The sequence below is a fragment of the Nicotiana tomentosiformis genome, chromosome 7, assembly GCF_000390325.3.
Source record: "Nicotiana tomentosiformis chromosome 7, ASM39032v3, whole genome shotgun sequence".
In the NCBI taxonomy this organism is placed as follows: Eukaryota; Viridiplantae; Streptophyta; class Magnoliopsida; order Solanales; family Solanaceae; genus Nicotiana; species Nicotiana tomentosiformis.
In genome coordinates, this window is record NC_090818.1 from 72,668,411 (window position 1) to 72,693,627 (window position 25,217).

The 25,217-nt window shown below is 39.0% G+C and overlaps 1 protein-coding gene across 1 annotated transcript; it reads left to right on the forward strand.

The window, feature by feature from the left end:
• Positions 1-3,310: 3,310 nt before the first annotated feature.
• Positions 3,311-4,372, forward strand: LOC138895798 (uncharacterized). Its single transcript, XM_070180530.1, has 3 exons — positions 3,311-3,541; positions 3,662-3,926; positions 4,035-4,372. Exons 1-3 carry the CDS (start codon positions 3,311-3,313, stop codon positions 4,370-4,372), a joined length of 834 nt encoding a protein of 277 aa, XP_070036631.1.
• Positions 4,373-25,217: the final 20,845 nt, after the last annotated feature.

Genomic DNA, 25,217 nt, shown 5'->3' on the forward strand with positions numbered 1-25,217 from the left:
TCCCGAAAACTAATGAAATATGCTTGCTTGTAGGAATTATTCAAAATGAGCCAAAGAAATCAAAATCCACTCACAAAGGAGTCAAAAGTTGAACAAAAGCCAAGGATGGGCAAATAGGTCTGAAGTGCGGACCACACAAATATTGTGCGGCCGCGAAAGACATGATGCGGCCACAATCATAATTATGCGGTCCGCGAGAGGGAGATTCAGAGAGTGTGATTTTGGGCTAAATGATGAGCGCGGACCGCACCAAAAATGTGCGGCTGCAAAAGTCCCTGTGCGGCCGCAATTGAAATTACGCGGACCGCGATAACTGAGATTCATAGAGATGACAACTTGAGCAAAAGAGAGAAGTGCGGACCGCACCAGAATTGTGCAGCCGTGGAAGTCCCTTTGCGGAAATTTTGGGTTGCACGCCGTAACAGAATGATAAAAGAAATAATTGATTGTAACTCTCGAATTGACCTCGATTATGGATATGATTTACCCATTTTACCTTTATTCATGTTATTATTATTATTATTATTTTTTTGCATACATGTTAACGATAGAGACATGCCTTAGCCTCGTCACTACTTCGTCGAGCTTAGGCTCGACACTTGCAGAGTACACGGGGTCGGTTGTACTCATACTACACTCTGCACTACTTGTGCAGATACCGGAGTTGGTCCCAGCGGCGTATTGTAGATTTGCTCGGATTCAGCTATCAGAGGAGACTTGAGGTATAGCTACACGATGTTCGTAGCTCTGAAGTCCCCTTCTACTTTATCTTAGTTGTATGCTTTCTTTCAGACAATTTTATTTTATTCAAATCCTTATTTGTATTATTCTAGAAGTTCGTGCACTTCTGACTCGAGTTTTGGGATGGTATTTTGACATCATTATTATTTTGGTCTGCTCACTTTAAATTCAGACATTATTCCAATTGTCTGGCTTCTTTACTATTTGATTAAAAGGAATTGTTAAAAATGGTTAAAATTATTCTAACGTTGGCTTGCCTAACAAGTGAAATGTTAGGCGTCATCACGGTTCTGAAGGTGAAAATTTCGGGTTGTGATAAGTTGGTATTAGAGCACTAGGTTACTTAGGTCTCACGAGTCATGAGCAAGCTTAGTAGAGGCCGAAGGATCGGTACGGAGACGCTTGTACTTATCTTCTAGAGTCTATGATTTTTAGGAACTATATCAGTTCTTCTTATTCAATCGTGCGAAATTTATTCTATCATTAATGATTGAACCATTCTATTTTTGTTCTCTCGCAGATAGCGCGAACACGTACTACATCTACCACCGGACAGGAGCTAGAGCCCCCGATGGCAACTGTGACCAGGGGTAGAGGCCGAGGCTGAGGTCGCGATAGAGGCCGAGGCCGAGGTCGCGCTAGTGGCCGAGGTAGAGGTAGAGGTAGAGCTCAGTCTAGAGCTCGAGCAGCAGTGATAAGGGGGATTTTTAACCTATTATTTGCTCTCTTTAAATTGTGTTTTTGGCCAAAAATGCTTGAAGCTATTCCCGGAAACTAATGAAATATGTTTGCTTGTAGGAATTGTTCAAAATGAGCCAAAGGAATCAAAATCAACTCATAAAGGAGTCAAAAGGTGAACAAAATGATGAGCGCGGACCGCACCAGAAATGTGCAGCCGCGAAAGTCCCTGTGCGGCCGCAATTAAAATTATGCGGACTGCGATAGCTGAGATTCAGAGAGCTGACAACTTGAGCAAAAGAGACAAGTGCGGACCGCACCAGAATTGTGCGGCTGCGGAAGTCTCTTGTGCGGCCACGATCGGAATTATGCAGTCCACAAGGTGATGAATCAGAGAGTTGATTTCAAGCCAAACTCAAGCATGTGCAGACTGCAACACTTTTATGCAACCGAATAATCTCTGGTGCGGCCACACTTAGAATTATGCGATCCGCGAAAGTTCAGCTCAACCCAGATCCAAAAGAGAAGAACGCGGACCGGATTAGAATTATGCGGCCGCGAAAGAAAGAGTATGGCCGCACTCAGAATTACGCGGCCGCACAACCTCAGCAGGGGCATTTTTGTCAGATATTTTCAGCTTAGTATAAATAGAACTTCTTGCATTTTTAGGTTATGTTATGTTTTGTATGAGCACCTGAGACGGCTGACTTTTCTGTTTTCGGAAATTTCGTACTAGATTCACTTCTTAACATTAGATTTTCACTCTATAAATTAATATTATGGATTTTATCTTCATCTCATCTTTAATTTCTGTTATTTCCATGAGTAGCTAAACCCATAGCTAGGTTTGTGACCCAACCCTAGTGTGGGTATTTAATGGGTATTTGTGCTTAGGGCTTGAATGTAAATGGGTTAGTGAGATTTAGCCTAGTTCTTTCTAGAACTCAAGAATTAATGGTTGCAAACATTGATTCATGCCTTTATGACTTAGTCTCTACTTGAGAAAGAGGGACTAAGTCTAGGAAAACTAGGCTAACAAGGAATTGGGGTGAACTCAAAAATTTGATAGCCCCAATTAAAGGGTTAAACCTAGAGATAGTAATACCCAACTTGAGTTAATATCACTTGATTTTCATGAATACCCATTTGGACTTGAGAAAGCCAGATTGGGAAAAATCACTCAAACTATCGAGAGGTATAGAGTGAGTACCCAGGTGTGATAGCTATATTACAATCCCAACTTATCAAGCTTGGCCTAGATTTTGCTACCCGTTAGATATCCACATAGGTATGAGTCACTACCCTAGTGTCTTTAAACATTTGAAAAACAACAAAAAAAATATTGTCCTTAGTTTCAATTATTGCAATCTTTAGAGTAAAGTTAGAAGTAGAAATCAAACCCAAACTTGTGGAAGTGTAATTAGATTCAAAACCCGCATCTAGCTTAGATATAAACCTAATACCAAACATTAACTCCCTGTGGATTCGATCCCGACCTAGTTGGGTTAAAACTGCATCGACCACCCTCGTTACTCAACAATAGTGTAGGCCTGGACCAGATTAAGCAGCACCTGTTATAGAACCTCAGGTGGATTTGGAAGCGGAGGTTCCAGTTCAGACTGTACACGTTGGACCAGTTCAGGTCCCGGCAAGATTCATAGCTACTCTAGTACTTCAGGGCGCTCTAGTCCGTTTAGTGAGCCTAATGGAGGGTGTGACCCAGAATGGTACATTTCCAGTGGCACCAACCATCTCGCAGGATGGGGGAGGAGCACAAACTCCCACTACTCCCGATTCAAAGGAGATAGCTCCCTAGTATCAGGCTCCAGTAGTCCCGCCAGTTGGGATAGTTCATCCAGTTATCGTGGCGCAGGGCGGTGATAGGCCTGCCATGTCTTCTGAGGCCTTATTGAGACTGGACAAGTTTACTAAGCTCTCTCTAGTTCACTTCAGTGGTACACCTTCTGAGGACCTACAAGATTATCTTGACCGCTGCCATGAGGTACTGCGGAACATGGGAATAATTGAAAGCAACATGGTCGATTTTGTTGTGTTTCAAATGGCTGGCTCCGCCAAGAGGTGGTGGAGTGATTATGTATTTACTAGACCATCTGATTCGCCTGTACTTACCTAAGATCAGTTCTCACATCTATTTCTGGAGAAGTTTGTTCCTATCACACTGAGAGAGGATTACCGCAGGCAGTTTGAGCGTCTCTAGCAGGGTAGTATGACTGTTACCCAGTATGAGACTCGATTTGTGGACTTAGCACGTCATGCAATCGTGTTGCTTCCTACTGAAAAAGAGAGAGTGAGGAAATTCATTGATGGACTCACTTATACTATCAGGCTTCAGATTGCCAAGGAGACAGGGAGTGATATTTCCTTCCAGTCAGCCGTGAATATTGCTAGGAGAATTGAGTTAGTTAGTGCTCAGAAGAGAGGGCCAGTGTCAGATAAGAGGCCCCGTCATTCCGGTAATTTAACAAGCGCCTCATCTGGAGGCATGGGTACATATGGTAGGGGTCATCCTCCTAAGCCATTATATTCAGCACCTTAGGCATCTCATGGTGCTTCATGGAGTCATGGTACTTATATGCCCTACTCTGGGTAGCTAGTATTTAGTGCACATTCAGCTCCTATAAGTGCACTACCACTTCAGAGTCACTACAGTTGTTCGGGCCAGCTTCAGCTTCAGCAGCCATGGCAGAAGGATGGGTGCTATGAGTGTGGGAACATTGGTCACATCAGGAGGCATTGCCCTAGGTTTTCGAGCAATAGATCTCAACAGGATTCTCGTGCCATCGTACCGGTAGCTGTTGCTCCACCGCCCGCCCAGCCAGCTAGGAGCAGGGGTCAGGTAGCTAGAGTTGTAAGTCAGACTGTTAGAGGGGGAGGTCAGACTGTTAGAGGTGGAGGCCAGCCAGCTAGTGTCTGTCCCAGAGGTGTAGTTTAGAGTGGTTGGGCCCAGCCCTGATTTTATGCTTTTCCAGCTAGGCCTGAGGCCGAGTCATCTAATGCCGTAATCACGGTATTGTTCTAGTTTTCCATAGAGATGCTTCAGTTTTATTTGATCCAGGATCTACTTATTCCTATGTGTCCTCCTATTTTGGTTCATATTTGGTTGTGCCCCGTGATTATTTGAGTGCTTCTATGCACGTGTCCATGCCGGTGGGGGATTTTATCATTGTAGGTCATGTTTATCGTTCATGTGTGGTTACTATTGGGAGTTTTGAGACTAGCGTGGATCTTCTACTTCTTAATATGGTAGATTTTGTTGTTATCTTGGGAATGGATTGGCTATCACCTTATCATGCTATATTGGATTGTCACACCAAGACGGTGACCTTAGACATGTCGGGGTTACCTCGAGTAGAGTGGAAAGAGACTCCCGTCTATTCTACCAGCAAGGTTGTCTCTTATATGAAAGCTCGGCTAATGGTCGAGAAGGTGTGTCTAGCTTATTTGGCTTATATTCGCATTCCCAGTGCGGATGTTCCTCCTGTGGATTTAGTCCCAGTTGTCTGTGAGTCCCAGTTGTCTGTGAGTTTCTTACCGGGGATGCCACCCGAAAGAGATATTGACTTCTATATTGATTTGGCTCCGGGCACCCAACCCATTTCTATTCCACCATACCGTATGGCCCCGCCTGAGCTAAAGAAATTGAAGGAGCAGTTACAAGACTTGCTTGATCAGTGATTCATTAGACCTCGCCCTAGGTGCACCTGTATTATTTGTAAAGAAGAAAGATGGTTCAATATGCATGTGTATAGATTATCGGCATTTGAACAAGGCTACTATCAAGAACAAGTAATCGTTTCCCAGAATGGATGACTTATTCAATCAGCTTCAGGGTGCCAAGGTGTTTTCAAAGATTGATTTGTGGTCTGGTTACCATCAGTTGAAGATTAGGGCATCTGATGTCCCTAAGACATCTTTTCGGACTCGGTATTGGCATTACAAATTTCTACTGATGTGATTTGGACTAACAAATGCCCTAGCAATATTTATGGATTTGATGAACTGGGTGTTAAATCCCTATTTGGATTTTTTGTGGTTGTATTCATTGATGATATCTTGATTTACTCCAGCAGTTGAGAGGAGCATGAGCAGCATCTTCGGATTGTGCTTCAGACTTTAAAGAATAATCAGTTATATGCCAAAATTTTAAAATGCGAATTTTGGTTAGACTCGGTTGCCTTTTTGGGGCATGTTGTATTGGCACAAGGAATAAAAGTGGATCCTAAGAAGATTGAGGCATTTCAAAATTGGCCTAGACCTACTTCAGCTACAGAGATCCGGAGTTTCCTGGGTTTGGCAGGTTATTATAGCCGGTTTATGGAGGGGTTTTCATCCATAGCATCCCCAATGACCAAATTGACCCAAATGGGTGCCCCATTCAGATGGCCAGACGAGTGTGAGTTGAGCTTTCAGAAGCTCAAGACTGCTTTGACTACGACGCCAGTGTTATTATTGCCCACAAGTTCAGGATCTTATATGGTGTATTGTGATGCATCTCACAGTGGGCTCGGTGCAGTATTAATGCAAGATGGCAGGGTGATTGCATATGTATCGCGGTAGTTGAAAGTTCACGAGAAGAATTACCATGTTCGTGGCTTAGAATTGAAATCCATTGTTCATGCACTGAAGATTTGGAGGCACTACCTTCACGGTATCTCGTGTGAGGTATTCACTGATCATTGTAGTCTACAGTACCTATTCAAACAAAATGATCTCAATTTGAGGCAGAGAAGATGGTTGGATTTGTTTAAATACTATGATATCACCATTTTGTATCACCCCGGAAAGGCCAATGTGGTGGCCGATTCTTTGAGTAGAAAGGCTGTGAGTATGGGCAACCTTGTGTATATTCCGGTTTGTGAGACACCGTTAGCTACAGACTTTTGCCAATTAGTTCGCGAGGTTAGATATTTCAGAGTCCAGTTGGGTTCAAGATTGCACAGTCGCTCGGTCTTCTTTTTGTGAGCGCATCAGAGAGCGACAATATGATGATCCTCATTTGCTTGTCCTTAGGGACACAGTTCGGCATGGTGGTGCCAAGAAGGTTGTTGTGGGGGAAGATGGAGTTCTGCAGATGTAGGGTCGTATTTGTGTGCCTAATGTGGATGGGCTTCGTGAATTAATTCTTGAAGAGGCCCACAATTCCCGGTATTCTATTCATCCAGGTGCCGCCAAAATGTATCAAGATTTGCGGCAACATTATTTGTGGAGGGGAATGAAGAAGGATATAGTTGCATATGTAGCTAGGTGTCTAAATTGTCAGCAAGTCAAGTACGAGCTTCAGAGACCTGGTGGTTTGCTTCAAAAATTAGAAATTCCTGAGTGGAAGTAATGTACGACGTAGTATGGGTCATTATGGACAGGTTGACCAAGTCAGCACATTTCATTCCAGTAGCAGTTACCTATTCTTCAAAGAGGTTAGTGGTGATTTGCGTCCGCACGAATGTCCGCCTTCACGGTGTGCCCGTGTCTATCATTTCTGATCGAGGTACGCAGTTCACCTCACACTTCTGGATGGCTGTAGAGTGTGAGCTAGGCACGTGGGTTGAGTTGAGTACAACATTTCATCCTTAGATGGACGGACTATACGAGCACACTATTCAAATATTGGAGGTTATGCTTCGCGCTTGTGTTATGTATTTCAGAGGTTCTTGGGATCGATTCTTGCCGCTTGCAGAGTTTTCCTATAATAACAGCTACCAGTCGAGCATTCAAATGGCTCCATATAAAGCATTATACGGTAGGCGATGTCGTTTTCCAGTTGCCTGGTTTGAATTGGGAGAGCCTCGGTCGTTGGGTACCAATTTGGTACAGGATGCCTTGGATAAGGTCAAGATTATTCAGGATCGACTTCGCACAGCTCAGTCTAGGCAAAAGAGTTATGCCGACCGTAAAGTTCGTGATGTTGTATTCATGGTTGGAGAAAGGGTATTCCTCCGGGTTTCACCTATGAAGGGTGTAATGAGGTTCGGAAAGAAGGGCAAGTTGAGCCCTAGGTATAGCAGACCCTTTGAAATTCTTGAAAGGGTGGGTGGAGTATCCTACATACTTGTACTACCACTTAGTTTATCAGCAGTTCATCCGGTGTTCCATGTGTCTATACTCCGAAAATATCATGGTGATCCATCCCATGTGTTAGATTTCATCTCAGTCCAATTGGACAAAGATTTGACTTATGAGTATGAGCTGATAGCTATTCTAGCCCGGCAGGTCCGACAGTTAAGGTCTAAGAGTTATCCATCAGTTCTGGTGCAATGGAGAGTCAGCCCGTTGAAGCATCTACCTGGGAGTCCGAGTCGGACATGCAGAGTAGATATCCATACCTTTTCAGCAGCCCGGGTACTTGTCAAATTCCGTTCGAGGACGAACGTTTATTTTTAAGGTGAAGAATGTGATAACCCGATAGGTCATCTTTAAATTTAACATTCAACTATGTGCTCTGAGACCTCAAATAATACAATTCATCATTCCTCGACTCGCGTGCACAGTCGATATATTTTTCCAAAATTTTATGTGAAAAATTGATAAAAATATGAAATAGTGCTTTCAAACTCACTTAAGATGACTTCGGTCAACATTTTGAGCAATTAGACTCAGATCAGTATTTTGAAGTTTGCGATGGGTCCGTATCGTGATTTAAGACTTGGACGTATGTCCGGAATCAAAATCGGAAGTCTTTAACTCGAATTATCGTCATTTGACGAAAACTAGAAACTTAAAGGTTAAAGAATTTAAAAGTTTGACTGTAGATTTGACTTTATCGATATCGTATTCGGATTGAGATTCCGAGAGTTGGAATAGCTCTGTTATATCATTTGGGACTTACCTGCAAAATTTAAGGTCATTCCGGATTGATTTGACACGTTTCGACGCGAGTTATAAAATTGAAATTTTCATAAACTCATATGTCCGAATCGAGGTGTGAATTGTAGTTTCAACGTTGTTTGGTGTGATATGAGACCCCGAATAAGTCTGTATTATGTCACGAGACTTGTTGGAATATTCGGACGAGGTCCCGTGGGGCTCGGGTGAGTTTCGGACGAGTTTCAGACCTTTTTTTTCAAGAACACAGGTCTGGTTCTGGTGCACCGCACCTGTGCAATTTTGGCCGCAGGTGCGTGGTCGCTTATGCGGAGGCAGTCTCGCTTCTGCGATTTCAAGGCTAAGGAGAAGCTTCGCTTTTACGAAGCTTGGGGTGCAGATGCAATGCCCGCTTCTGCGGTTCCTTGATCGCATAGGCGATCTTTCACGCTTCTGCGACTCTCCTTGCGCTTCTGTGCAGTCGCATCTGCGACGTGAAGGTCCACAGATGCGGTCCTCTGCTTGGCTGCCTTGGTTCGCAGATGCGAGATTTTTCTCGCAAATGCAAGCCCGCACATGCGAAAATAATATCCACGGATGCGAAAATGCTAGACAGTATGCTTAAAATCGGGAGTTTGTCATTTTTACTCATTTTTGAGTTTTAAGTCTCGGATTTGGGCGATTTCAAAGAGATTTTTCACATGTTCGAACTGGGTAAGTGTTCCTTATCCTACATTGATTATATTTCACTATTTCATACTTATTTATATTATGAATTCGTGAATTTAATGGGAGAAAATTAGATTTTTGTAAAATCTTTCAAAAATGTAAAATGAAGATTTGAAAGGCAATACGATGTCAGAATTCGATAATTTTTGTATGGTTGAACTCGTATCGGAATGGGTGTTTGGATTCCGTGATTTTTCGTTGGGTTCAAAAAAGTAGGCCCCATGTTGACTTTTCCAAAAATGTCTTAAATTAAATCTCTTTCGAATTGTGAATAATTTCTAAAGTTCAAATTGAATTGTTGCTAAATAAATTGCTAGGTTTGATCGGTTTGGAGAATAATTCGAAAGGAAAAGTCGTGGTCGAGTGATCACTTGAATTGAGAAGCAAGGTAAGTATCATAATTAACCTTGACTTGAGAAAATAGAACCCTTTAACTATGGGTTATGTGAATTTCATGTGTAGCGACATATATACGAGGTGACGAGTGTCTATATGTCGTCAAATTGCTTGCTTCCATGTTTTTATGTATTTCATTAATTATCTAATTTCATTAATTAATTGTTATGTTAATTGATTCTCTTATTTTAATTGCCTACTATTATGCCGTGATTTCATGCCTTAATTACTTCCTGCTTATTTGATTTTTGTGCCATAATTGTAACTTGATAATTAGCATTTCATATATTAAATTGCATATCTCCTCCGTGATTCTACACTTAATTATTACTTGCCCATATTTGTTTCCTACATAATTTATAATTATTGTATACTTTGTTGCCTAAACATTTCTTATTAATTGTGGCATTTATTAAAGTAGTTTTACGTATAAGTATTGTTAATTAATATTGTTGGAGCGGGTTGCACGACGCAACGGAATTTATTTGGAAGATTATATTGTTGGATCGGGTTTCACACTGCAACGGATTTTGTTTAAGTTTATATTATTGGAGGGGGTTGCACGCCGCAACGGAATTTAATTGAAGGATTATATTGTGGGAACGGGTTGCACGCCGCAATAGAATGATAAAAGAAATAATTTATTGTGACTACTGAATTGACCTCGATTATGCATATGATTTACCTGTTTTACCTGTATTCGTGTTATTATTATTATTTTGCGTACAAGTTAATGTAAGCGACCTGCCTTAGTCTCTTCACTACTTTGTCGAGGTTAGTCTCGGCACTTACAGAGTATATGGGGTCGGTTGTACTCATACTATACTATGCACTTCTTGTGCAGATACCGGAGTTAGTCCCAGCGACGTACTGTAGATTTGCTCGGATTCAGCTGTCAGAGGAGACTTGAGGTATAGTTGCACGACGTTCGCAGCTCTGAAGTCCCCTTCTACTTTATCTTAGGTGTGTGCTTTCTTTCAGACGGTTTTATTTTATTGAGACCCTTTTTTGTATTATTCTAGAAGATCATGTACTTGTGACTCCAGTTCTGCGATGGTATTTCGACATCGTTATTATTTTGGTTTGCTCACTTTAAATTCAGATATTATTCCAGTTGTTTGGATTCTTTACTATTTGATTAAAATAAATTATTAAAAAAAGTTAAAATTATTCTAACGTTGGCTTGCCTAGCAAGTAAAATATAAGGCGCCATCACAATCACGAAGGTGAGAATTTCGGATCGTGACAGTTTTCGTTTTTCATTCATCTACAACTTTGAGTTTGAGACCAAGTCCAGTTGAATTGCTAGAGTCTGTACTAGTTTCTCTAATGATTTTTCTTTCTTTCCCCTTTTCTTTTTCAAGAGCATTGTGGTCCTCAGTTAGAGGTGAAAATCTCTCCATCGTTTTTAAATAACCAAATATATAAGCGGCCTCTCACACTTGTCAATTTTTTTTTATTTAGACAGTTAAACTAGGTTTTTTAAATCCAAACCCAAATGTATCCGGGGAAAAAGGTCAAATATACCCCTTTACTTTCGAATATTATCTACATTTAACCTCCGTTATACTATTCGGTCAAATTTTTCTCTACCGTTATACTATTAGACCAAATTTACCCCTATCATCAACAAACATTTAAAAATTACCTCTTGATCTGTTAAGTAATCCAAAATCTCCTAAATTTCTTTTATTTAAATCACTTGTTGTTCTTCTTGCTCCATTATTTTCAGAAATTACTATTGATGTGAATGCTAAAGTTACTAGACTATACAAACTATTTATAATTTTTTTAATTATTAATGCACCCACTTCTTTTCTTATAATAATGGGTTTGGAATTGATTTAAAATTTTATTTATTTTTCAATCATATACACACCGTAGAATTCAGTGGGTCTATTTATTGTGTATTATATCCAGCTGATTATCATGTATGTACATATATATTGAAATATATTTTGTCATTACCTGATTAATGTAGAGTACGATCGACTAACTTAAGAGTGCACAATGTGTAGGCATTTGATTAAAGCTAAGTGGAATTCGATAATGTAATGTCTCCAAGGAACTTTAACTTCAATCACTAATACTTGCAAAGTCTTCATACATTTGGTGCAACGAATTCATTAAATTTGGGATGTTATAAATACTTTTAGAATTTAGAAAGCTACCTAATTAGATTTTTCAATTTACAATACTTTGTTTATTATCAGTTGTATTATTTAATATTTTTTTTCTCTTATTTTTTTTCAACAATCCACAAAAGCAGATAAATGTCAATTACTTCGAAAATAGTGGACCACAAGGAAGAATAAGTAACTTAATTAAAATGATTTGAAAGATTCTGGATCACCTAACGGATTGAGGGATAATTTTTTAAAGTCTGCTTATTGTAGGGGTAAATTTGACCCGATAGTATAACGATAGGGATAAATTTAGCCCGATGGTATAACGGAGATTAAATATAGACAATATCTGAAAGCAGAGGGGCATATTTGGCCCTTTTCTCATGTATCTATTGGAGACACATACCTGACATGACACAATATGTGTGAAGCACCAAAGTTAAGCGCGCGAGGCCAAGAAAAAAAAAATTCTCCATCTACTTCCTAATCTCTATTGAGTTGAGCTTATATTGATTTTTCCGATTAACAAACACTTGCAAAAACATCAGGTCCCTTGAAATACGTTAATCACGAGCTGCAAAATTGATTCGTAATGCAAGTTGAATTCCTTGAAGGATTTAATTTGTGGACTACAAGTATTATATGAGCTGGAATAATTCATTTGTCAACAAGGATACATTATTATCGGTATTCTTGCATAAACGGTAAAGGCGTTTGAAGAAAGGAAGAAATGAGTGTGGAGTTGGAAGCAAATAAGAACAATGAATCCTAGAGAAATTATTTCCCTTAACAAAATTATTCTAGTTTTTAGAACATTATTTGAAGAAACTTTTGGCCAATGTCACTTCTAGATAAAGTATCACGTTGCTGCTATTTGAAACCAATGCTATTTCACACAACTACAACAATTACTATAGGCAAATAACAAATCACCGCAAGAAGGTTCTTTTAAGGATTTGAAAAACTGAAGAACTTGTTCTTGAAGATGAAGTGTTACACCCCATGTTTTCGCACGTAAGAGTATGTCGTAGGTCAATTGATGTAAGCTAAGGAATGAGATCATCTTTGAAGTACATAAAGTGAGTTAATCATGTTACTTGGAGGTTACAAATATTTAAGATCATGGATAACAAGTACCAAGAGAGTTGGAAAGCTTAAAAGTTATACGAATTGAATAAAATAAGTTTCGCCGAAAGCCAACAAGTTGGGAATGTTATAACATGTACTTTTGGGGTGAGACTAGGGTGATTAACATAATAAGGAAGTTATATTATGAGTTATTTTAGTCGTATGATAGTATGATAAGAAAGATACGTTACGTTGGTACTCGATTGAGCAAGGCACCGGGTGCCCGTCACGGCCCTTCAGTTTGGGTCATGACAGGAAGCTATTTAAGTTCTCTAGTTGTTTATGTTGAATTGTTGGTCTTTAACTGTAATCTATTTTGCTTATTGAGAAGTATTCTCGTAGGTAAACAATTCTAGAGATTTGTTTAGCTTTCTAGACAAGAGTTTTTAATCTAGAAAGTGGTAGCTACTATTGGGTTGATTGTAGAGGTTAAATACTAGAGTTATATCCTTTGTTTATTGAGTTATAACCTAAAGTCGCTCTTTGAGATTAGTGAAGTTTTAAGAAAAATTCTATGAGGGTAGTTCATGATTTTTACTCCCTTGAATTAGGTGATTTTTTCACGTAAAACTACTTATGTAGTTTATATTTTTGCACTTTATGTTTAATTTGTGGTAGAATAGTTAAGTCAAAAAATTAGGTTCTTTGACACACAAAAGTCAAGAGAGACACAATTAAACATCTTTTTGTGTCTAGGTGCAAGCTAAAATAATAATTGGTATCATAACATATTTTTCAAAGTAAGGCTAACACCTTGAAAGGATCCAAGGTGGCTGCACCTTCAAGAGTTCAAGAAGGACATTCAACCACAAGGCCACTGATGTTCAATAGAAAGTACTATATCTGATGGAAAGCAATGATGCAAGGTTTTTTGGAAGGCGAAGATTTAGAACTATGGGATTTTATTTTTAGTGGTCCTAAGGTTCCCATGGCAAGAAACGATAAGGGTGTAGTGACTCTCCTAAAACCAAGGTGAAATATACTGATGAAGATGTCAAGGCTATCTAGAAGAGTCACAACACCAAAAAGATCTTAATTTATGATATTGGACCTGATGAGTACAATCAAATCTATACATGCACTAATGTTAAGCAAATTTGAAATTCTTTGCAGACTGCTTATGAAGAAGCAATCTAGGTTAGATAATCTAAGATTGACATGCTCATAAAACAGTATGAACTAATCAAGATTAATGAAGTGAAAACTATCCAAGAGATATATACTAGCTTCACAATAATCACCAACTAGTTAATATCTCTTGGAGAAATCATCCATATAAATATGATCATAAGGTTTCTAAGTATAATGCCAGCTTCGCGGGAAAGATTAATGCAATTATTGAAGTTAGGGATCTTGAGATAATAATCATTGACGAATGACTGTAGTGGTTAATGAAAATAATGACTTAATTCCAACAAGAACTGTCACTGGGAGGAGAATTTGCATAGATTATAGAAAATTGAACAATGCCACCCGAAAGGACCACTTTTCCCTCCCCTTTATTTACCAAATACTTGATAGATTAGCTGGCCATGAATACTACTATTTCCTAGATGGTTATTCGGGGTATAATCAGATTGCTATAGCCCCAGAGTACCAAGAGAAAACCACATTTACGTGTCCCTATGGCACGTATGCGTTCAAGAGAATGCTCTTTGGTCTCTGTAATACACCTGCGGCTTTTCAAAAGTGCATGGTGGCTATTTTTACTGACATGGTTAAAAGGTTCGTAGAAGTGTTCATGGATGATTTTTCTGTGTTTGGGTGTTCTTTTGATAATTGTCTAATGAACCTTGATAAGGTGCTCGCTAGGTGTGAAGAGACGAACTTGGTACTAAATTGAGAAAAGTGTTATTTCATGGTATGTGAAGGTATAGTCTTGAGGCACAAAGTGTCCAAAAATGTTTTGCAGGTGGACAAAGCAAAGGTAGAAGCAATTGAAAAATTTTTCCACCGACATCCGTCAAAAGAATTCACAGTTTCTTGGGCCATGTAGGTTTTTATCGTCGTTTCATTAAAGAGTTTTCAAAAAATTCTTCTCCTTTGTGCAGGCTTCTTGAGAAAGATGTCCCCATCAAGTTTGATGATGCCTGTCTAAAAGCATTTGAGGAGCTGAAGGGAAGGTTGGTGACTGCACCAATTATCATTGCCCCAGATTGTGCGCAACTATTTGAGTTGATGTGCGATACAAGTGACATAGCAATCGGAGCTGTTTTGGGGGCAAAAGGAGGGATAAAATATTTCACTTCATTTATTATGCGAGCAAAACTTTGAATCCAGCCTAGATGAAGCTGCTATGAAAAATACCTCCAATGATGAATACGATGATGATAGTGTGATGACCTAACTAGTTGTTTGAAGTTTTAGCATCCCATTCTATGATTTGAGACATCAAGTGGATTTCATATGATATGTATGGTTAGTTTGGGTTCCAAGAGGTTTGCGAATCATTTTGAATACTTGCTTGAAAACTATATAGTTTAATTTAAAAAGAGTTGACCAAAATATAACATTACGAGTAAACGAACTCGGATTCATGATTTGAATATTTCAATAGGTTCGTATGATAATTTTAGACTAGTATGTATGTTCGGTTCGGGTCTCAGGTTATTCAAAATAGATTCGGCACTTCTGATAAAAAGTTGGAATTCACGAACATAAGAAAATTTAAGGTTTTTTATTTGATGCTTAATTCTTGATTTTGACGTTTCGAGCTTTTGGACAAGTTTGTATAGGATATACAAACTTGTTAAATGATTGGACCGAGTTGTTTTGGAACAAACTTGTATAACAAACTTGTTATACAAACTTATTTTGGAACAAGTTGGAATTTTTTGATATCTGGTGTAGTCGCACCAGCGGACATTGGTTTGCACATGCGGAAGGGGCTAGAGCTGGCTAGGTTCGACCTACGGTGCTAAGGTTGTACCTTGCACATGCGGTACTCTGATCGCACACAATGTGCTTTGATTGCATCCATGGCAGTCACCTGAAAGATTCATTTATTATCTTCCCAAGTCGGAATTATGCACATTTTCAACATTTTTAAGACCTGGAATTGAGAGATAGCGATACTTGAGGAGATTTTTATTCCAATCTTGAGAATAAGTATTTCTAACTTAATTTTGATTATATATCATATTTTCTAATAGATTTTACACATAAATCAAGAATTTAAAGAGAGAATTTCGGGGGTTTTATCTAAAACTTAAGAGAGTGTATTTTAAAATTTTGAACATCTACTTGGACTCGCATTTTAAAACTAATCATATGTTTAGACTCGTGTGGTTATGGGTCAAGGGAATTTGATCCTGAATTTGAGTTTTGACCATGTGGGCCCGAGTTTCCTTTTGTTAATATTTAGGGGTTTCTTCAAAGATTGAAACTTTATTAATTGAGATTGCTTTCATCGAAGCTTTATTAATTGATATGGCTTTCTTTAGCATTGTTGTACTTACATGAATGATATTTCGCTAGGTTTTGGGAAATTGGAGGTCAAGAACAAAGGAAAAGACGTGAATTGGGATTGAAAACTAGCCCGGAGAAGTTAAGTATCTTGCTTAATATCGACTTGATGTAATATTTTCTAAAATGGACTTAAGTGCTACTTGCTATGTGTCTGGAGGTGACGTGTATGCAAAGTAACACACATATATGCGAGCGCTAAGATTATATCATGCTCGGAGGTAGATTTTAGGCTTCGTTATGCCTTATTTTGGTACATGCTCTACTTGTGATATGCTTTAATTGTTTGTATGACTACTTTAGCCTTCTTATTCATGTTACATAGCATGTGTAGGCTTTTGATACTTTATTTGGATATAATTGATGTTGGGCATATTTCGATATGCGTTAATGTTACTTTACCCATGTTTTAATCGCTTTTTGATGCTATTTGATCTTTAAAATACCCAACATGGTTTAATTATTAGTTTTATGACTAATTGAGTTGTGTGTGATGATTTAAGGTGTTAGAGTATAAAAATATGAAGAAAAGGTGCTCTAGCAAGAGGAAGAGGAGTTGGATGTGTCGCATCCAATCTAGAAAAAAATATCAGATTCCGTGCACCCTTAGCAGTGAAGTCGGCCCATAGCATCCGCCTTAGCATCCGCACCTGGGCAAAGCTGAGATGGAGGAACAAAGGGTGGATGTGTCGCATCCACCCTCACATGCAAAGCTGAGAAGTAGAGGACGAGGTGGATGCGTCGCATCCACCCTCGCATGCGAAGCTGAGAAATGGAGGACGAGGTGGATGCATCGCATCCACCTTAGCATCAATCCCTGAAGCCGATTTGGACTAGGAATAGGAGAACTTTGGCCCACGACTTTTGTACGCAATATATAAGCCAAAAATGCCTCTTTTAGGTCATCTAACATATTGGGAAGAGGAAAAAAGCCACGACAAAGCTGTGGAGGCCGGAATTCATCAAGTTTCATCTTTCTCCCACCAAACTTAGTAATCTTTATGTTTCTTTGTATGATTTGTTGTTTGGCTACCATGTCTATATGGAGCTAAACTTCACGTTCTAGGGTTGTGGTTCTTTCATGACTATTGTTATTCGGATATTGATTTTGACTTCTTGATTTATCATATTAGTTTATTTATTCAATCTTGCGCTTAATTATTTAATTGCTTGATCACCAATTGAATATTATCTACGAATCTAGAATTGAACTCGAAAGTGGGAATTCTATATTGCATATAGGATTGAGTAGGGCAAGTTCTTGAACTCGGGCATCGGGGAACGGATTCGTAGTTAGGATAGACATATACCTAATTGCCTTGCTTGGTTGATTTACAGGAATTATAAATGCGTTCTTGTTGATTCTAACTCCATAGACATATAGGCGTTAGGTTAGCTTGAATAGGCGAGTAAGAACTCGACAGATTCTTATGAGCAATATTAACCCTGTCAACCAATAAGCTAGATAAATTAGTGGCAATGAAGTGCAGGATATGGAACCTAATGCATATATTAGGGATATTCTTAGGCAAGTAGCAGAGCAACAGGATGAACTCAAAAAAGATATGAAAAGAATGAGGGCAGCAATCACAAGAATGAAGGCCAATATGAAAAAATTGAATAAAGAGAGCGAGTACCAGCAAAAAGATAATTTTGAAAAAGTGAAGATTTTGAGCCATATATCGCTGGTGGAACAAACCGAAAGATTAGAAATATACGAGGCTCAACGTGAGGAAATTACAAATGAGATGAGATACTTTATAGAAGGAAGAGCCGAATTGGGACAAGAGATCGACAAATTTGGCACTACTATTCACTAATTTATCTAGCTTATTGGTTGACAGGGTTAATATTGCTCATAAGAATCTGTCGAGTTCTTACTCGCCTATTCAAGCTAACCTAACGCCTATATATCTATGGAGTTAGAATCAACAAGAACGCATGAATAATTCCTATAAATCAACCAAACAAGGCAATTAAAGATCTCTTGTATGACATTAAAGAAAAGATTTATACTTAAAGAAATTAGCTTCTCTGTCTCATGTGATAATTGATGCATATTATAATCTCTATGCTGAAAAGGATCAAATCATAATTGAATATGTCTTTTTTAAGTTTGATAACAAGGACTTAAAAGTAAATAAAGAGCACCGGTAGAGCACTATTAAAGATCTAAAGGACCAGGTCCTAATTCTAGGTAATGAAAAGTCAGTTTTGAAGAATGATTAGACAAGACTTCTTGATGCTCCTACTAAAGGTAAAGATCGTGCTAGAGAGATTCATATAAACCTAGAAAGTGAACTAAAAAGTTTAAAATGATATCTATGCTGAATTTGAGAAAAATAGGGTGCATCCAAAGAATCTGAACATGACTAAGTCTGAATTAAAAAGAACTCTGCGATGGATCAGTTCTCAATGATGCTAACTACCCGACATGAAAATCATAGTAATAATGAAAAAGGACTAGTAAATAAAAAGGTCACGACTTCGTATATCCTCAAAAGTAATTATGTCTCTATTCCTGAATATCGCTTATACACACGTTGTAGTAATAATGGAAAATTTAAAGATACATGTGCAATTAGTTCAAAGCATTTCAAAAAAATATTAAATATGTTAAAAATATTATTAAACCTAGTTCTTCATTAAAAATGCAAGACTTCTAGGAATGGCTAAAAAGAATTTGATTTACCATTTTACTCAAAGAAAAGGACCCAAGCTAGCCTTATTTCATAAATCTAGCCTCTGAATTATTTTGCAGACTAAGGTAGGGGGGAACATATGGTACGTGAACACTGCTTGCTCTCAGCACATGACTGAAAAAGAGAACATTTACTCCTACTAATAGCCTACCAAGGAGGGAGTATGGGATTCGGTAATGATAAGAAAAGAGATATCATAAGTATAGGTAAGGTTGATAAATCCCACTCCCATGCGATTGAAAATGTATATTATGTAAAAAGGTCCAAACATAAATTGTGGAGTGTATCACAAATGTGTGATAAAGGAAACCAGGTTATGTTCACCACTAGTGCAATCATTATTACCAATCTTAATTCTAGAAACCTAGTTCTTAGAGGAACAAGGCATAAAATATTTACAAAGATGATATTATGTCTTATCCTGAAAAAGAACTAACATGTCTTAATGTACTTGATAATAATTTACCATTGTGGCACAAAAATCAAGGATAAACATGTTTTTCACTGGTGAATAAATTGATATCTATAATGACCCGACCGGTTATTTTGTGTATTTTAACCCCGTTTCCCTACTTATTACCTTTTTTATGTTCATTTAATGTTTCGTGACTTGCGGAGTTGGTTAGTTTGGTTCCGGAGGGAGTTGGAACACTTGGAAGCTTAAGTTATGAAGGTTGACCGAAGTTTTACTTTTGCTTAGACGACCCCGAAATGGTATTTTGATGGTTTTGATAGGTTAGTATGGTGATTTTGGAGTTAGGCGTATGTCCAGATTTGAATTTTGAGGTTTCTAGGTTGATTTATTTCTATTTGGCGAAAATTAAAAAGTTGAAGGTTTGGAAAGTTCATTGTTTTTACCGGGAGTTGACTTTGGTAATATCGTATTCTGATTGTGGTTTTGGGACTTTTATGCAAAATTTAAAGTCATACCGAGTTTATTAGATATAGTTCAGCATGAGTTTTGGAAAGTTGAAAGTTGAATAGTTCCTTAGGTTTAAATCGAGGTGCGATTTGTAATTTCGATATTATTTTGTGTGATTTGAGGCCTCGAGTGGGTCCGTGTTATATTTTGAGATTTGTTTGTGTGATTGGACGGTATCCCGGCGGCCTCGAATTTGTTTTGGATGGATTTCGGATCATGTTGGTTTGAGTTGGCATTGTTGTAGTTGCTTAGTTATGGTGTTTTTGCATATGCGGAATTTTGGCCACAGATGCGGCCTTGGATGCGCATATCCGGGGTTTGGTGTGGCAGGGGAAGTCCGCAGATGCGGATATTCTTCCGCATAAGCGGATGCGTAGATGCACTTTGTGGACCGCATATGTAGCTGGTCAGGGGAATAAGTGATTCTCACACATGCGATGGTTTTTCCGCAGATGTGGTACCGCATAAGCCAAATATGGGTTCGCAAATGCAGAATCTCTGGGCAGATTATATTATTTCGAGGGTTTGATCATTTTTCATTGTTTGGAGTTGTGGAGCTCGGCTAGAGATAATATTTGGAGGGTTTTTCAGTACAATTGAAGGGTAAGTAACCTCTACTCGCTTTTGATGTTAGATATTAATTTCCTATGGATTATTATACCCAGTTTTGTGTGAATTTAATGAGGAATTTGCGGATTTTTTCTATGGCTTTTAGAGAGTGAAATTTAGTGATTTTCGGGTCGATTTGAGGTTGGATTTGGATAAAACATAATATTTGGACTCGTATTGGAAGGAGTGTCCGGGATTTGTGAGTTTTATCGGGTTACGAGGTGGAGGCTCGGGTTTGAATTTTCAAGTTGACTTTGCATAATTGTATCAAGATCAGAGCTCTATTACTTGAGGTTGTTTTCTATGGATTTTATTAATATTATTAAGTTATTTTGGCTAGATTCGAGGTTCAGAGATTGATTCATGAGGGAAGGGATTCTTAGAGTATTTATTTGGCCTACTTGAAGTAAGTATCTTACCTTAACTTGGTTGAGACACTACTTGCCTGAACTATTAGTTTTAGCTACACACTATGGGCGATGCACATATGAGGGGATGTAGCCCATGTGTGGGTACCGGGGTACTATTCATGTTCGGGATAGTGATTAGGATATTATATGTCTTGAATTGATCGTCAAGCTTCATGTTATCATACTTATTATGTTGTATTCCCTTTGTGAGATATTTGAATCATGTTAGAGGTTATTTATTTCTTTATATCTTGTTCAACCATGTTAGTTGCTATTCTTGTGACATAATTGCCTGACTAGATCTGTGGTAGAACATATGGCACATGCCTACACTTTAGCATGTCAATTATATCAACCTACGAGTATGTAAATTGATATCCATTGTTCATGTGCATGTATTCTTGTATATGCTTTCTGTGTGATATGGACTAGGTTGATAGCACGTGAGTGGTCCATGTAGATTTGAGTTTTGTTAGCAGGTGAGTTGTCTGTACGGTGGTTATTCATGGCACGTGAGTTATCCGTGCAATGTGTGGATAAGGATCCATTCCCCTAGGGTCACCCTCTCATATTTATCTCTTGATGGTGTATGCGCGGTATGAGAAAAATTGGCCAGTGTTTGATTTGGTTATTACATTTCTTCTCTACTTGCAATTTTCTTGGATATATACATATTTTATTCGCATGTCTTCTCTATATGCTAGATTAGGAATGTATACCTTATTTTGCATATCTTCTCTATATACTAGATTGTTAACTATAACGGAGCATGCTACGTTACCTTTGCAGAGGCTTTCTCTGTGATTTATGACTCGATAATATTATTTTTGTGTACTTGTGAGATTGCTGAACTGAGCAAGTTATTAGAGAGTTTCATTAATAATTATTGCCTCTATTATCTCACCGAGGTTAGTTGTGATACTTACTAAGTACATGTGGTCGGTTATACTCATACAACATTCTACACTTAATTGTGTAGAACCAGGTGTTGGACTGAGCCATGAATGGTTGTGTTTTGTTGCTGGGATCATCTTTGAGAGGGAGGAGCATTTGGTTACTTTCCAAAGTGCGGTGGCGAAGACTCAGATTGACTATCTCCTCCTCAGGAGATGTGACATAGGGCGGTGCAAAGATTGCTAGTTATCTCGCGTGAGATCCTTGCGACGCACCATAGGCTCTTGGTGATAGACATCGGTATTATGTTAAAGAGGAAGAAAAGGTTCATACGGGGACGATCAAGGATTAGGTGGGGAGCCTTGACTAAGGATAAATCTCAGGAGTTAGAGGGGAGGTTATCGGCCATGGGAGCCTAGAGGAGTAGTGGGTACGCGATATGTGGTCCACAACGGCAGACTGTATAAGGGAGGCTCCAAGAGAGGTGTTAGAGGTCTCGACGGGCTACTCTGGCCGGCATAAAGGCAACTGGTGGTGGAATAAAGTGGTCCAAGGTAAAGTTGAAGCGAAGAAGGCGGCGTACCTGAAGTTAGTAGGGAGCATAGGCGAGGAGGATAGTAGAGCGAGCAGGAAGAGGTATAAGGTAGCTAGGAAGGAGACTAAGCTGGCGGCCACGGAGGTTAAGACTACGACTTTTTGGTCATCTATACAAGGAACTGAGGGAAAAATACGGGGAGAAGAAGTTATTCCGGCTGGCCAAGGCGAGAGAGAGGAAGGCTCGAGATTTGGACCAAGTAAGGTGAATCAATGACGAGGACGGTAGAGTATTGATGGGAGAGGCCCAGTTTAAGAGGAGATGGAAGACATACATTTATAAACATCTGAATGAAGATGGGGATCGGGATATTGTGCTAAGCGAGTTGGAGCATTCTGAGAGTCACTATGACTTTGGGTATTGTAGGAGCATCAAGGCTGAGGAGGTCATGGGAGCTATGCGTAAGACGAGTAGGGTCAGAGCGACCGGGCTAGACAAAATTCTAATAGAATTTTGGAGGTATGTGGAAAGAGCAGGCTTGGAGTGGCTGAGTAGGCTATTTAATGTTATTTTTAGGACGAAAAGAATGTCGGATGAGTGGAGGTGGAGTACGGTGGTTCCGTTGTATAAGGACAAAGGTGATATCCAGAGTTGTAACAACTATAGGGCTATCAAAATACTAAGTCATACCACAAAAGTTTAGGAGAGGGCGGTAGAAATGAGGGTAAGGAGGACGGTGTCTATATGCGACAACCAGTTCAGGTTCATGCCGAGTCGTTCTACTACGGAAACTATCCACCTTATTAGGAGGTTGGCGGAGCAGTACATGGATATGAAGAATGATCTGAACGTGGTGTTTATTGATTTGGAGAAAGTGTATGACAAACTTCCTAGAGAGGTTCTCTGGAGATTCTTTAAGGTAAAAGGTATGCCGGTTGCCTACATTAGGGCAATTAAGGACATGCATGATGGAGCTAAGACCCGGGTTAGGACAGTCAGAGTATTTTTTGGTTGTTATGGGGTTACACCAAGGATCTATGCTCAACCCGTTCTTATTTGCCCTGGTGACTGACGCACTAACACACCATATTCAAGTGGAGGTTCCATGGTGTATGTTATTCGCTGACGACATAGTTTTGATTGATGAGACACGAGGTGGTGTTAATGAGAGGCTGTAGGTTTGGAGACAGACCCTTAAGTCTAAGGGTTTTTGGCTGAGCAGGACTAAGACGGAGTACTTGGAGTGCAAGTTCAGTGCCGAGCCAATGGAAGCGGGCATGGACGTGAAGCTTAAATCATAACTTATCCCCAGTAGAGGCAGTTTCAAGTACCCTAGGTCGGTTATCCAGGGGGATGGGGTGATCGACGAGGATGTAACAAACCATATTGGTGTGGGGTGCATGAAGTGGAGGTTAGTATCTGGAGTCGTGTGTGACAATAAAGTGCCACCAATACTCAAAGGTAAGTTTTATAGAGCGGTGGTTAGACCAGCCATGGTGTATGGGGCTGAGTGTTGGCCATTTAATAACTCACATATCTAGAAAATAAAAGTAGCAGAAATAAGGATGTTGAGGTGGATGTGCGGGCACACTAGGATGGATAAGATTAGGAATATTCGGGAGAAGGTGAGTGTGGCCCCCATTGATGTCAAGATACAGAAAGCAAGGCTCAGATGGTTCGAGCAAGTATAGAGGAGAAGCCCAGATTCACCGGTGAGGAGGTGTGAGCGGCTGGCTTTGGAAGGTATGAGAAGAGGTAGAGGGCGACCTAAGAAGTATTGGGGAGAGGTAATCAGGCAGGATATGGCGTGGCTTCAGATTTTTGAGAACATGGCCCTTGATAGGAAGTTGTGGAGGTCGAGTATTAGGGTTGTAAGGTAGGAGGTAGTTGCGCCTATTTATACTTCATAAATATTTGAGGCTAGTCGGATATGATTTTTGTCTTAGACTGCTAGTGGTTAATGATGTGTTCTCATTACTCTTTCATTTTTCATAGTGCCGGGTCTATTTATTGTTATTACTATTGCTTTTCATATATTTTCTGATTTTTCTGATGCTATTATTATTCCTTTGGTTTCTGTTGATGATACAGAAATATTGTCTCTCTTTTCTTTTTGTCTTCTTAAGCCGAGGGTCTTTCGGAAACAACCTCTCTACTCCCTTGGGGTAGAGGTAAGTTCTGCGTACACACAACCCTTCCCAGACCCCACTAGTGGGATTTTACTGGGTCATTATTGTTGTTGTTGTTGTTGATCATTTTCGAGAGACGAGGCAAAGCTGCATCTTGACCGCAGTCTTGGCATCTCTTTTCATTTCTGTATTGTTGCTTTCATTCAAACAGTCTTTCATTTTGTATTCCAAACTTGTACTTCTATGTTAGAGCTCATGACTCTGTATTACCAGTTCTTGGAGGATTTTTATGTATCGACTCAGTTATTTCGGTTATTGGCTTTAGACTTGTACTATTTTCGTTATTTTTGTTATCTTGTTTCGCTTTTATTATGTTAGGCCTAGCAAGTGAGTAGGTTTCAGCACGATCGATTGGTGGTTTTGGGTCATGACAATATCAAAGGACCTAGTTCTCGTTCTGTCAAAATACAAGTTCAAGGAAACATAGTTTATGATACTTGTGCAAAAGGTAAACATGTCAAGTCCTCCTTCAAATTAACGAAAGTGGTAAGTATCTCTCAACACTTAAAACTATTGCACATGGATTCATATGGTCCCATGAGGGTTCAAAGTAGAGGTAGGAAGAGGTTTGTGTTTGCGTTTGTTGATGATTATTTATAGGTTTACATGGACCTTGTTTCTTGTCTCTAAATATGAAACTATGATTTGTTTTATTGCATTTGTGACTGTATATATATATATATATATATATATATATATATATATATATATATATATATATATATATATATACATACATACATATAGTCAATTAGCTGTATTATATCTGATCATGGTACTGAATTTGAAAATGCTAGATTTCTAAAGTATTGTCTGAGTCATGGCATGGATCATAATTTTCTTGCACATAGAACCCAATAAAATGGTGTTGTAA